This window comes from Sturnus vulgaris, chromosome 27 (genome assembly GCF_052056855.1).
Source record: "Sturnus vulgaris isolate bStuVul1 chromosome 27, bStuVul1.hap1, whole genome shotgun sequence".
NCBI lineage: Eukaryota > Metazoa > Chordata > Aves > Passeriformes > Sturnidae > Sturnus > Sturnus vulgaris.
The window spans coordinates 7027220-7039529 of NC_142269.1; the positions used below are offsets into that span (position 1 = coordinate 7027220).

Consider the following 12310-nt stretch of genomic DNA (forward strand, 5'->3'; position numbering starts at 1 on the left):
AGAATACCCCAGTGCTGCCAAGCCCATCAGGCTGAGGGCAATGGCCTTTGGGGCTGCCTGGAGCTCTGGTGTGTGGGACAGCCCTGTGCTTGAGGATGCTTTTCGTGGAAAAGGAGTTGATCTGCTCAAAGGATTTGGCCTGGCAGGATCCTGAGGTGCCACATGCATGGGGAGGGCATGTGCCCAGAAATGTCCTGGTTACAAAACCTGATCTCAGACGACACCAAGTGCAGTGATGCACTTCCCTGCCCTGCAGACATGGAGGCAGCTGGGACGCGTCCCAGGAGGGCAGGGAATCCTTCAGTAGGCAAATCTCCAGGGAGAGACTCTCCCTACCAGTGGGGAGTCACGCTCTAATTTTGGGTTGGCCGTGTGTCAGCCTTTGGCTGTGAGGCCAAGCCAGGAGTGAGTGATGTCTGCAGGCCAGGCCAAGGCAGGGAGGAATCCCCCTCCAGCAAGGACAGCTCCATCTTGGCCCTGGGAAAAAGGAATGCTTGGCAGCTCTTCCATGGGTCAGGGATGCTTGCAGGACTGACAATGTGTATTAGAAAAGTGGCACGTGCTTGTGTGCCTTGCAGATTATGGTACAGAATTTGCAGGAAATTACATTGTGGGGAGAGGAGAGAGGGATGAATGTGGTGCAACCCCAAAAGCCAACAGACTTCTCTGACATAGAGGGCAGTGAGGCCCAACCCTAAAGGGCTTCTTCAGGAATCACAGGATGAAGGAGGTCAAAAATCTCCGTCTACAAGCCTGCTGACAGCAGCAGCTGGGGTAAGCCAGAGATGGCAATGAGAGGAGACAAGTCTGCCAAATAAACCAGGAAATGTCTTCCCTGAAGGAGAAGATTTCTTTGGGCAAAGCCGTTTGAAAGCAGCAATGGAACAAAGCTGCCTGCAGAGGCAATGCCCAGTGACTGGTGGCCTGAGCAGGGAGGCAGCAGGAGGGAGAGGGATGCAGGATGCCCACATTCAGGGAGGTCATCAGCTACTCAGGAGGGGATTGCATTGGTGGAACGGCACGGCCTTGTTTTCCCCCAGGGGTTTGTCAAAACACTCCCATATTTGTCCAGAGCCACATGCTCTGCCTGCACAGCCCTCCCCAGCACATGGGGGCACATCTCCTGCCTGTGCTGACGTGATTGTGCTCGGAAATTGCCATAGTATAAGCTGGCTTGTAGTGGGCAGTGCATTTGGCCATTGATAGGAGAAGTGGCCTTGCCTAATAGGCGGGCCCCCAGAAAACAGAGATAGGATAGAATTGGAGATAGACAAGGATGTGATTCAATGAGTTCCAGTGCAAGCTGCAGAGGCCATTGGTGAGAGAGCTGAGCAGCCAGAACTTTGAAACAATTACAGGAGCTTACCCGGGAACATTAAGAAAGGTATTTAAGGTGAAGTCAGAACAATAAAGAGGCTTTTTGTCACAAGGACCATACATTACTGTGTTTTCTGTCTCAAGCACAGCGCCAGTCAATGTTACAGGGAAAGCCTCGGGACTCCCATTCCAACACTTCAAAAGATCCTCTGTGGCCTAATGGCCATGTCAGCAATGAGGAAATGAAATGGCAGCGTTGACAGAAACCAAAACACAACCTGGGGCATTTGGGAGGACAGTGAGCTTTGGGGATGAGTGTGTAGGAAAATTACTGCCCCTGTGCAGTGACTGTGGGCCTGGGGCAGTGCAGGAGCACTATAAAAGCAGGAGCTTCTCCTCACTCTCCCATCCACTCCTTCAGCTCCATCTTGTTGGGAACAAGGTGAGTTTTCAGCCTTTTCTTGTCTTCCTCTGGGTTCTCCTTGTGCCCTTCCTCCTTGCCTTTCTCTTCCACCTCGTACTTCTCTGGGATTTCTATTCATGCACCTCCCTCCTTGTTCCCTGCTGTGTCTTGAGGCTGCTTCCCATGGGAGAGGGCAGGTGTATTGTGGAGAAAGGCTGGATACAGAGCGAGGTGTCTCCTGAGCTCTGGGCTGGGGGGGGGGAGGTCATCCGTGGCTTTGACCTTCTTGGTGGTGCTGAAAGGAGCTGAGAGAAAGGATCTCCCTCATGGTGTGGAGAGGCTGCTCTTCAAACACCCCTCACGTTCTGCTTCCCTCTTCTCTGTCTCAGGTGCATCTGCAGCCCCAAGCCATGTCCTGCTACACCCGGTGCCAGCCCTGTGGCCCCACCCCGCTGGCCAACAGCTGCAATGAGCCCTGTGTCAGGCAGTGCCAGGACTCCACCGTGTACATCCAGCCCTCGCCCGTGGTGGTGACCCTGCCCGGCCCCATCCTCAGCTCCTTCCCACAGAACACCGTGGTGGGATCCTCCACCTCTGCTGCTGTTGGCAGCATCCTCAGCTCTCAGGGAGTGCCCATCAGCTCCGGGGGTTTTGGCCTCTCAGGCTTGGGCAGTGGCCTCTGTGGCACCAGGTGCCTCCCCTGCTAAAGCTGCTGGCCATGGCCCTGGGCAAGGAAGCCAGGGACTGCCAGCATGGGAGCGCCCTGGGGACGCAGCATCGGCTCTTTGCTTCCCCAGGGGCTGAGCAAGCCCAGCAGCTCTGGCACAAGGATGGGGCCAGCCTGGGCTCTGGGCAAGCACAGCCCATGCCTGCCTCTGCCCTCTGCCCCTCTCTCCTTTCCCTCCTGTGTCCCTCTTGCCTTGTGCTCCCCTGCCCTCTGAACCCCACACAGCCATCCTGGGGACAACCTGCTGGCCCTGTCCCTCTCTGGCTCAGGCACAGGGACACCTGCTGCCATCTCTGCCACAGCCATGGCATGGAGATTCTAAGATGACCCTCGTGCTCTCTGCACTGATGTCTCCACTCACAGTGAACTTGTTCTCATCTTTTGACTCATTAAATTTCTGTTGCATCTGAGCCCACGCCTCTGTGTCATCCTTTCCCTGTTGTTGGTCTCCTAAGACTCCCAGGGAGGGAGATGTTGCTCAGGTATGGTTCTGTTGGAGAGATTTAGGGGAATGTGTTTGAGTGCCTTTTAAGATGTGGGAGCTCAATGTGCTTTATCACGGTATTGCTGCTTTCTATCGTGCTTGACATATCTGGAGGTGCTAAAATGAACCAAACCTCTTCCCTGACCTTGTTTACTCCAAGGATGATTTTCTGTCTCTAACCAAACCATTCTTGTCTCCACACTCAGCAATCTCTGGGCCTAAGCCAAGTGTTTTAACCTCTTCACCATCCTGGTCACCTTGCAGCAAACTCACCCTGCTTGTTCCTGGTGGCTCTTGCATTTCAGCCTGTGCCCAAGACTGGGCTGGCAGCAGGCGAGTGCTGAGCAGAGCAGCATCGTGGCTCCCACCCCTCTCCTGCTTCCACTGCTGCTCACAGCCCAGGCTGCTGGTGCCAGCCCTCGGTGCCAGGGCACAGTCGGGACAGTCACCCCTGTTCTGATGTGGTGACTGCAAGAGCCCCTTTCCCTGGGCCTGCCAGGGGCTGAGGGAAGTGTGGGGAGACAGGGCTGGCTGGTCCCATGTCAGCTGCCCCTCAGGGCTCTGGGGATATGTGTGTCACTGTGCCCACTGTGTCCTGCAGACGTTCAGGCCTCCCTCAGCAGCTTCTGGACAACCCTTTGAGTCACTCAGCCCACACCCGCTGCCTCTCTTCCTGCCCAGTGTCTTTTCCTGCCTCCATCTCTCCAAAAACCTTCCTAGGAAGCTCTGGGCAGAGACAAGGAAGGAGCATGGCAAGGAGGAAAAGCAGTGCCTGTGGATCTGTGTGGCTTTATGACCAGCACTGAGCAGTGCTTCTCATGATCTGCTCACCCAGTGGGAAGGGGGAGAATTGGAAAAGCAAGAGAGTGACTTAGCCGGGTGTCAAGGTGAGGACATTCTATGAAGGGATGAGAGAAAAAAGAGAAAACCACGCGCTTCCAAGGCTGTCACTTGGCACCAGCAGACCAATGCCAAACAATGTCCAAACAATGGCTACTCTGGGGAGACTGTCCACAGCTTTATTGCTAAACATGATATTATATCTGCTATTATATCATGGTGGAATCACCATCCCTGGAGGGATTTAAAAGACATCTTTTGTTGTGACATTTGGGGACATGGTTTAGTGCTGAGCTTGGAAGAGCCAGGTTAATGGTTGGACCCCTTAATCTGAAAAGCCTTTTCATACCTAAGTGATTCTACATGGCCTGGAATAGCCCTTTGGTCGGTTGGGGTCGTTTGTCCTGGTTGTATCAGCTCCAGCTGCTTGCCCACTCCTGGCCTCCACTGTGGGTGATGCAGTGTGAGAAAGAGAGAAGATCTTGATGGTGTTCTGTGCAGCACAGGTCAGGCTTTGTTGTGTCCTTTGCACTGGATTAGCCACACATTTGAAGCACAGAACAATATTGGCTGCTCTGAAGACAATGACCTCCAGCCCAGTCAGCACCAGTGCAGACTGGTGTAAGAGACTTAAAGACCACAATTGCCTTAAACACTGTCAAGGCCACAGAATAAGATAAGCCACTACAGGGGGAACTGGAGATAAGAACAGGGAGAGGAATTTGCAACTGAAAGGTGAAAATTCCAGGCGTGTCCAGGCCGATCTGGGGAGCATCCTTTTTAACTGCATCCAGACAAAAATTCCTGCTGTGGGAAAGGAAGCAACTGCTTATGCACATTCGTTCCTAAGCCATGGGAATTGTATCTACACCCTGAGGATACCAAGAACTTGGAGTGTCCCAAGGTGATACCCCAGAAGAATGACTCAGGAACCCCCAACACTGACAAGACCAGAAGGAAAATCCATCAGGATGCCACTGGATCCAGTTGATATCTTTCAATTTAAACTGTCTCATTCTCTTCCTCTCTCCCACCCTTCTCGCTCCTATTACTTTCTATGTGTCTCTACCTCACATTTACCATTAAATAAAATCCATACAATTGACTTTGGCATACGGTCTCATCTGCACCCTAATTTGGGCAGAGGCACTTCTTAATAATCAGATCAAAACAATTGGTCCTCCATTCCATCTCCTGTTATACCCTGGGGCTTTTCTTGGTTTGCATCTCCCCCAAAGAATGATGGCAGCCAGGGCAAGATAAAGTTTCCCTTCTATTCCTGTCTCCTCCTATCCACTTCCAGGAGACTTTTGGGGTTTCTGCCCTTCCAGGGCCCTCCACAGCCCAGGCTTCTCAGCCAATGTCAGCAGTGGCCACATGCCCTTCTGCAGAATGAGCCCCCAGGCCAGGAGGGAGGTCTGAGCAAAGCTGGATCTGATGGTCAGAGGGTCAGTTGGAGTCATGGCTTCCTCCCTCACCTGCAAGTTACAGTGTTCCAGGAGAATTTTGGGAGCATCCAAGGATTTATATGCGTCCAAGTGGAAACCCGTGATGACTGGTGTCCATCAGGGATCAATACAGGGTCCAATATTTATTAATATGTTCATCAATAACAGAGATAGTGGCACAGAGTGGACGCTCAAGGAGTTGTGAATGACACCAAGCTGAGGCTTGAGGAAAGTGTTTTAATTCAGAGATTTGAGAAGGGTCCCATGTGAAACTCAGGAACTTCAACAAGGCCAAGACAGGAAGAGAAATGGTCTAGACCAGCCCTGCAGAGAAGGAGCCAGAAATAATGGAGGTAAAAAAATTGGACATGAGCCAGCAATGTGTTCCTGACATCCAGAAATTCAAACATGTCCTGGTCTGCCAAACAGAAATCTGGCCAGCAAGTCAGCTCTCGTTAGACCCCACCTGATTGTTGTGTCCAGTCTGGAGACCCCAGTTCAAATAGTCATGGACCTGTTAGAGCAGCTCCAGACAAGGGCTGCAAAAATGATCACATGGATGCATCGTCCCTGCCATGGAGAAAGGCTGAGGGAATTGAACTTTTTCAGGCATGAGAAGAGCAGGCTCTGGGAAGCCCTTATTGCAGCATTTCAAGATGTGAAGGGGACAGATAAGGAAGTTGCAGAGAGACATTTTATCAAGGCCTGCAGTAACCAGACAGGGAGCACCACTGTGAAACTGCAATAGGGAGAGGTAGATGGAAGAAGTTAATGATGTGGTGGGAAATGGAAAATGGCATGTCCCATCATGGGAAGTGTTCAGGGTGAGTTTTAATGGAACTGTGAGCAACTGAAGTAGTGGCACAACATTGTTAGGAAGGGTTTGCCTGGCACTTGATGGGAAGCTGGAACCTGTGTCCCTGCAGTTACACATTCACTGCTTGGTACTTCCGATGCAGTGCTGAGCTGAGTGAGAGACAATGAAAAAGTGTGTGCAGAAAGTACAAGTGAGCCACTGAACAGTTTAGAGGAATTCCATTTTGATGGAAAGAGGCAGAGAAAGTCAGAACCCAGAGGGTCACTCAGGGCACACTGGGCACACCCAATGCCAGCCTGTGCTGACAGCCAGGGCAAAACCAGCGCCAAGAACCCCCTCCCAGAAACAGCCCTGGGGCAACATCTGTGCCCTGGGAGAGTGTCTGCAGGGCAAAGGACGACACAAAGGCAGGGGCTGGGATGCAGCAGAATTTAATGAGTCAAAAGAGGCAAAAGAGGGGGATGCAGGTGGGGGCCAGAGTGCAGGGAGCAGCTTTAGCAGGGGAAGCACCTGGTGCCACAGAGGCCACTGCCCAAGCCTGAGAGGCCAAAGCCCCCGGAGCTGATGTGCACTCCCTGAGAGCTGAGGATGCTGCCAACAGCAGCAGAGGTGGAGGATCCCACGGCGGTGTTCTGTGGGAAGGAGCTGAGGATGGGGCCGGGCAGGGTCACCACCACGGGCGAGGGCTGGATGGCCACGGTGGAGTCCTGGCACTGCCTGACACAGGGCTCATTGCAGCTGTTGGCCAGCGGGGTGGGGCCACAGGGCTGGCAGGGCCGGCACGGGGTGTAGCAGGACATGGCTTGGGGCTGCAGATGCACCTGAGAGAGAGAGCAGAGAGGATCCAACCATCAGGGGTGTTTGAGGAGTAACCTGTCACCACACCATGCAGCTGCCCTGTCAAGCCAAGATGGGAACAAGAGCTGGAGGTGTTGTACTGATGCCTACAGGTTTCTCCTTCCATCTAGCCAACAAATTCCCTGCCAAGAGCAACCAAGCCCAGGCTAATCCCACCTATCCCATCACTCACTTCAGTCAAGTCCCAAACTCTCCCTATGCACACTTTCATTCCTGTCCCTCTCCCATCATAAGCAACCCCGTGAGCTGGCATAGAACAAAGGGGCAGGTATGTGCTGGAAACAGGAGGAGGAAGAATGGAAGGAGTGAGAGGAGAAAAGTCTTCAACCTTACCTTGTTCTCAGTGAGATGGAGACAAGAGGACTGGATGGGAGAGTGAGGAGCAGCTCCTGCTTTTATACTTCTCCTGCACTCCCCCAGGCCCACAGTCACTGCACAGGACAGTAATTTTCCAACAGACTCATCACCAAAGCAAAATATCCACCCTAACGCCACAAGCTGTGCTTTTGTTTCTGTCAACACTGTCATTTCATTTCCTCATCTCTGACATTCCTGCTGTGCCTTGCATGATCCTTCCATGTGCCACAACGAGAAGATACCCCATGGAGAGTCATGGCAGTGATGCAGAAGTACAGGAGGGCTCCTGTGCAGACAGGTGTTGACTTGGGGCAGTGAAGTGCTGTTTGTAATTGCAGTGGGCGAGCTCCAAGGCAAGGATTGCCTGAGAATACTCAAGCCATACCAGCAGAGGGTAGAAGGGATGCACAGGCCTCATCTACCTGGCCTGAGGCTTGTCTCAGGCTGTGGTGGGGGTCTCTCCTGACTGCTTTACAGAGTTAAAGGTTTGCAGAAAACATCTCCGCACCATCTGGGACACAGCCCTGGGCTTCAGGTGCCATGACTTCTCCTGGCATTAGCACTTCATCATGCTTCCTTTCCCCTGACCCAAAGGCTGCTTCAGCCTGGAGCACAAATCAGCACGTCTGGAGAAGCTGGAAACTTGCCCAGGTCCCGAGTGAATGAGAGCTTGGAGTGGTACCACGGGCCTGGGGATGCTCAGGGAGGGGATGTGCTCAGAAGGGCCCTGGGTGCAAAGCCACCTCTCAAACCACATCAAGCAGGGCTGCACTTCCCTGCCCTGCAGACATGGAGGCAGCTGGGATGCGTCCCAGGAGGGCAGGGAATCCTTCAGTAGGCAAATCTCCAGGGAGAGACTCTCCCTACCAGTGGGGAGTCACGCTCTAATTTTGGGTTGGCCGTGTGTCAGCCTTTGGCTGTGAGGCCAAGCCAGGAGTGAATGATGTCTGCAGGCCAGGCCAAGGCAGGGAGGAATCCCCCTCCAGCAAGGACAGCTCCATCTTGGCCCTGGGAAAAAGGAATGCTTGGCAGCTCTTCCATGGGTCAGGGATGCTTGCAGGACTGACAATGTGTATTAGAAAAGTGGCACGTGCTTGTGTGCCTTGCAGATTATGGTACAGAATTTGCAGGAAATTGCAATGTGGGGAGAGGAGAGAGGGATGAATGTGGTGCAACCCCAAAAGCCAACAGACTTCTCTGACATAGAGGGCAGTGAGGCCCAACCCTAAAGGGCTTCTTCAGGAATCACAGGATGAAGGAGATCAAAAATCTCCGTCCACAAGCCTGCTGACAGCAGCAGCTGGGGTAAGCCAGAGATGGCAATGAGAGGAGACAAGTCTGCCAAATAAACCAGGAAATGTCTTCCCTGAAGAAGATTTCTTTGGGCAAAGCCGTTTGAAAGCAGCAATGGAACAAAGCTGCCTGCAGAGGCAATGCCCAGTGACTGGTGGCCTGAGCAGGGAGGCAGCAGGAGGGAGAAGGATGCAGGATGCCCACATTCAGGGAGGTCATCAGCTACTCAGGAGGGGATTGCATTGGTGGAAAGGCACGGCCTTGTTTCCCCCCAGGGGTTTGTCAAAACACTCCCATATTTGTCCAGAGCCACATGCTCTGCCTGCACAGCCCTCCCCAGCACATGGGGCACATCTCCTGCCTGTGTTGACGTGATCGTGCTCGGGAAAGCCTCGGGACTCCCATTCCAACACTTCAAAAGATCTTCTGTGGCCTAATGGCCATGTCAGCAATGAGGAAATGAAATGGCAGCGTTGACAGAAACCAAAACACAACCTGGAGCATTTGGGAGGACAGTGAGCTTTGGGGATGAGTGTGTAGGAAAATTACTGCCCCTGTGCAGTGACTGTGGGCCTGGGGCAGTGCAGGAGCACTATAAAAGCAGGAGCTTCTCCTCACTCTCCCATCCACTCCTTCAGCTCCATCTTGTTGGGAACAAGGTGAGGTTTCAGCCTTTTCTTGTCTTCCTCTGGGTTCTCCTTGTGCCCTTCCTCCTTGCCTTTCTCTTCCACCTCGTACTTCTCTGGGATTTCTATTCATGCACCTCCCTCCTTGTTCCCTGCTGTGTCTTGAGGCTGCTTCCCATGGGAGAGGGCAGGTGTATTGTGGAGAAAGGCTGGATACAGAGCGAGGTGTCTCCTGAGCTCTGGGCTGGGGGAGGGAGGTCATCCGTGGCTTTGACCTTCTTGGTGGTGCTGAAAGGAGCTGAGAGAAAGGATCTCCCTCATGGTGTGGAGAGGCTGCTCTTCAAACACCCCTCACGTTCTGCTTCCCTCTTCTCTGTCTCTCAGGTGCATCTGCAGCCCCAAGCCATGTCCTGCTACACCCGGTGCCAGCCCTGTGGCCCCACCCCGCTGGCCAACAGCTGCAATGAGCCCTGTGTCAGGCAGTGCCAGGACTCCACCGTGTACATCCAGCCCTCGCCCGTGGTGGTGACCCTGCCCGGCCCCATCCTCAGCTCCTTCCCACAGAACACCGTGGTGGGATCCTCCACCTCTGCTGCTGTTGGCAGCATCCTCAGCTCTCAGGGAGTGCCCATCAGCTCCGGGGGCTTTGGCCTCTCAGGCTTGGGCAGTGGCCTCTGTGGCACCAGGTGCCTCCCCTGCTAAAGCTGCTCCCTGCACTCTGGCCCCCACCTGCATCCCCCTCTTTTGACTCATTAAATTCTGCTGCATCCCAGCCCCTGCCTTTGTGTCGTCCTTTGCCCTGCAGACACTCTCCCAGGGCACAGATGTTGCCCCAGGGCTGTTTCTGGGAGGGGGTTCTTGGCGCTGGTTTTGCCCTGGCTGTCAGCACAGGCTGGCATTGGGTGTGCCCAGTGTGCCCTGAGTGACCCTCTGGGTTCTGACTTTCTCTGCCTCTTTGGCTCAGCACAGAATTGCCCTACATTGTCCAGGAACAAACATCCACTCTGTTTGCACTTCTTTTCCTTTTCCCGTCTCAGCTGCACACTGTGACACAAGTACTCAGCAGTGAATGTGTTACTGAGCAGACAGAGGAGCTGGACTCCAATCAGACTCCAGCAGGTCCCATCCTAACACAGGCTGTTCTCAGAGGGAGGGACAGAGTGCATTGTGCTGCCTTCTCACAGTCTCTTGTTATCATGGGATCTTGGAATGGGTTTTGTTGGAAGAGACCATTAAGGTTTATGTAGTCCAACCCTATTGCCATGGATGCTGATATCCTTTACTGCATCACATCAGGTTTGAGCAAATCTGTCCTTAAACCCTTCCCAAGATGGGACACCCCATCATTCTCTAGACAACATTTCCTAGTGTCTTATCACACTCACCACAGTAAACGTCTTCCTTATGTCCCATCTGTATTTATCCAATTTCAGTTGAAAACTCTTGCTCCTTGTCCAATTATTGCAGGCCTTGAGAAAACAACTCTCTCCAACTGCTTCATTCATCCCCTTTACATATCAAAAGGCTGCAATGAGGTTTTCCCAAGAGACTGCTCTTTTCCTGCCTCAAAAACCTCCAGTCTCTCCAGCCTTTCTCCACAGAAGGGGCAATGCATCTGTGTGATCATTTTTGCAGCCCTTGTCTGGAGCTGCTCTAACAGGTTCATGCCTCCTTTGAATTGAGGACTCCAGACTGGATTCAGGACTGCAGGTGAGGTCTAGCCAGAGCAGATAAGAAGTGGAGAATCCTCTCCTTTTACCTGCTGGTCATGTTTCTGTTTGTGCAGCCCTGGCCCTGATGGAATTTCTGAGCTACAAATGCACATTGCTGGCTCAGTTTTCAATCCCTACTGTCCCCATGTCTTCCTTAAAGGTCTGCTCTCAGTCCTTCCTTCTCCCAGGCTATTCTGATACTGTCGATTTCCAGAATGTAATGTTCCTGGGAGAGATTCTGGAGACAGGGAGGCAGGGAGAGACACCAGGTGTGGGCTGAGGATTTCACAGGGCTGTGCAGGATCATCTGAGGGAGGGGAGTGGCTGAAGTGCTGCAGGACACAGCTGGGCATGTGTGATGGGTTGACTTGGGAAGAAGAAACTCAGAGAGAGGTTCTCTCTAAGGGAGCTTCCTCTGTGGGGGTTGGGACACCTTCAACAGCCAATTAGAGAAAGTTAGTTTGCTCTGTGAACACACATTTTGAAGGGGGTAATCCAGAACTGAGGCTCTTTGTCTTTCTGGCGGCCGAGCAGGTAACACCAACCCGAGTTCCACCCCCATGCAGGGGGAGGCTCAGGAAGCCGCTTGGGCCCCGTTTGCAAACGAGAAGACCCAATGGCCGGGAGGAGGAGAGGCTCCTTGATAAGACCTCCACGGCTTCCTCCCCCACGGGCCGGCGGCTCTGGAGTGGGGACCCGGTTCCCGCTGCTGTTGGAAGGGCCGGGCCTGCCCAACCCCACACGGCCTGGGGGAGGCAGCCGGGCCCTGTGTGGAAGCAGGGGTGGCCATGGGCAGGGCCGGGCCCGGTCTGGGGAGCAGGGGTGGCCATGGGCAGGGCCGGGCCCTGTCTGGGAGCAGGGGTGGCCATGGGCAGGGCCGGGCCCTGTGTGGGAGCAGGGGTGGCCATGGGCAGGGCCGGGCACTGTGTGGAAGCAGGGGTGGCCATGGGCAGGGCCGGGCCCTGTCTGGGAGCAGGGGTGGCCATGGGCAGGGCTGGGCCCTCTGTGGGAGCAGGGGTGGCCATGGGCAGGGCTGGGCACTGTGTGGGAGCAGGGGTGGCCATGGGCAGGGCCGGGCCCTGTGTGGAAGCAGGGGTGGCCATGGGCAGGGCCGGGCCCTGTCTGGGGAGCAGGGGTGGCCATGGGCAGGGCCGGGCCCTGTCTGGGAGCAGGGGTGGCCATGGGCAGGGCCGGGCCCTGTCTGGGAGCAGGGGTGGCCATGGGCAGGGCCGGGCCCTGTCTGGGAGCAGGGGTGGCCATGGGCAGGGCCGGGCCCTGTCTGGGAGCAGGGGTGGCCATGAGCAGTCTGGGCTGCAGCCCAGCCCCACAAAGGCTGATTGACACCTCAGCAGCTCCCTTTACCCAGTGCAGCCTGGGCCTGGCCCAACTCTTGTATTTGTGTTAAACTTTAACTCTTTAGTGCTCAGA

The 12310-nt window shown here is 54.3% G+C and overlaps 2 protein-coding genes across 2 annotated transcripts; both read left to right on the top strand.

Annotated features, from left to right (window-relative positions):
- Positions 1-1750: 1750 nt before the first annotated feature.
- Positions 1751-2427, top strand: LOC148221155 (feather keratin 1-like). The gene is made up of 2 exons (XM_088179678.1): positions 1751-1759; positions 2110-2427. The coding sequence occupies exon 2, from the start codon at positions 2131-2133 to the stop codon at positions 2425-2427; it is 297 nt and encodes a 98-aa protein (XP_088035804.1). The 5' UTR covers positions 1751-1759; positions 2110-2130.
- Positions 2428-9194: 6767 nt separating this feature from the next.
- Positions 9195-9872, top strand: LOC148221156 (feather keratin 1-like). The gene is made up of 2 exons (XM_088179679.1): positions 9195-9203; positions 9555-9872. The coding sequence occupies exon 2, from the start codon at positions 9576-9578 to the stop codon at positions 9870-9872; it is 297 nt and encodes a 98-aa protein (XP_088035805.1). The 5' UTR covers positions 9195-9203; positions 9555-9575.
- The last annotated feature ends 2438 nt before the right edge of the window (positions 9873-12310 follow it).

Coding starts and splice junctions, on each gene's coding strand:
- LOC148221156 (XM_088179679.1), top strand. CDS start 9,576: ATGTCCTGCTACACCCGGTGCCAGCCCTGTGGCCCCACCCCGCTGGCC.
- LOC148221155 (XM_088179678.1), top strand. CDS start 2,131: ATGTCCTGCTACACCCGGTGCCAGCCCTGTGGCCCCACCCCGCTGGCC.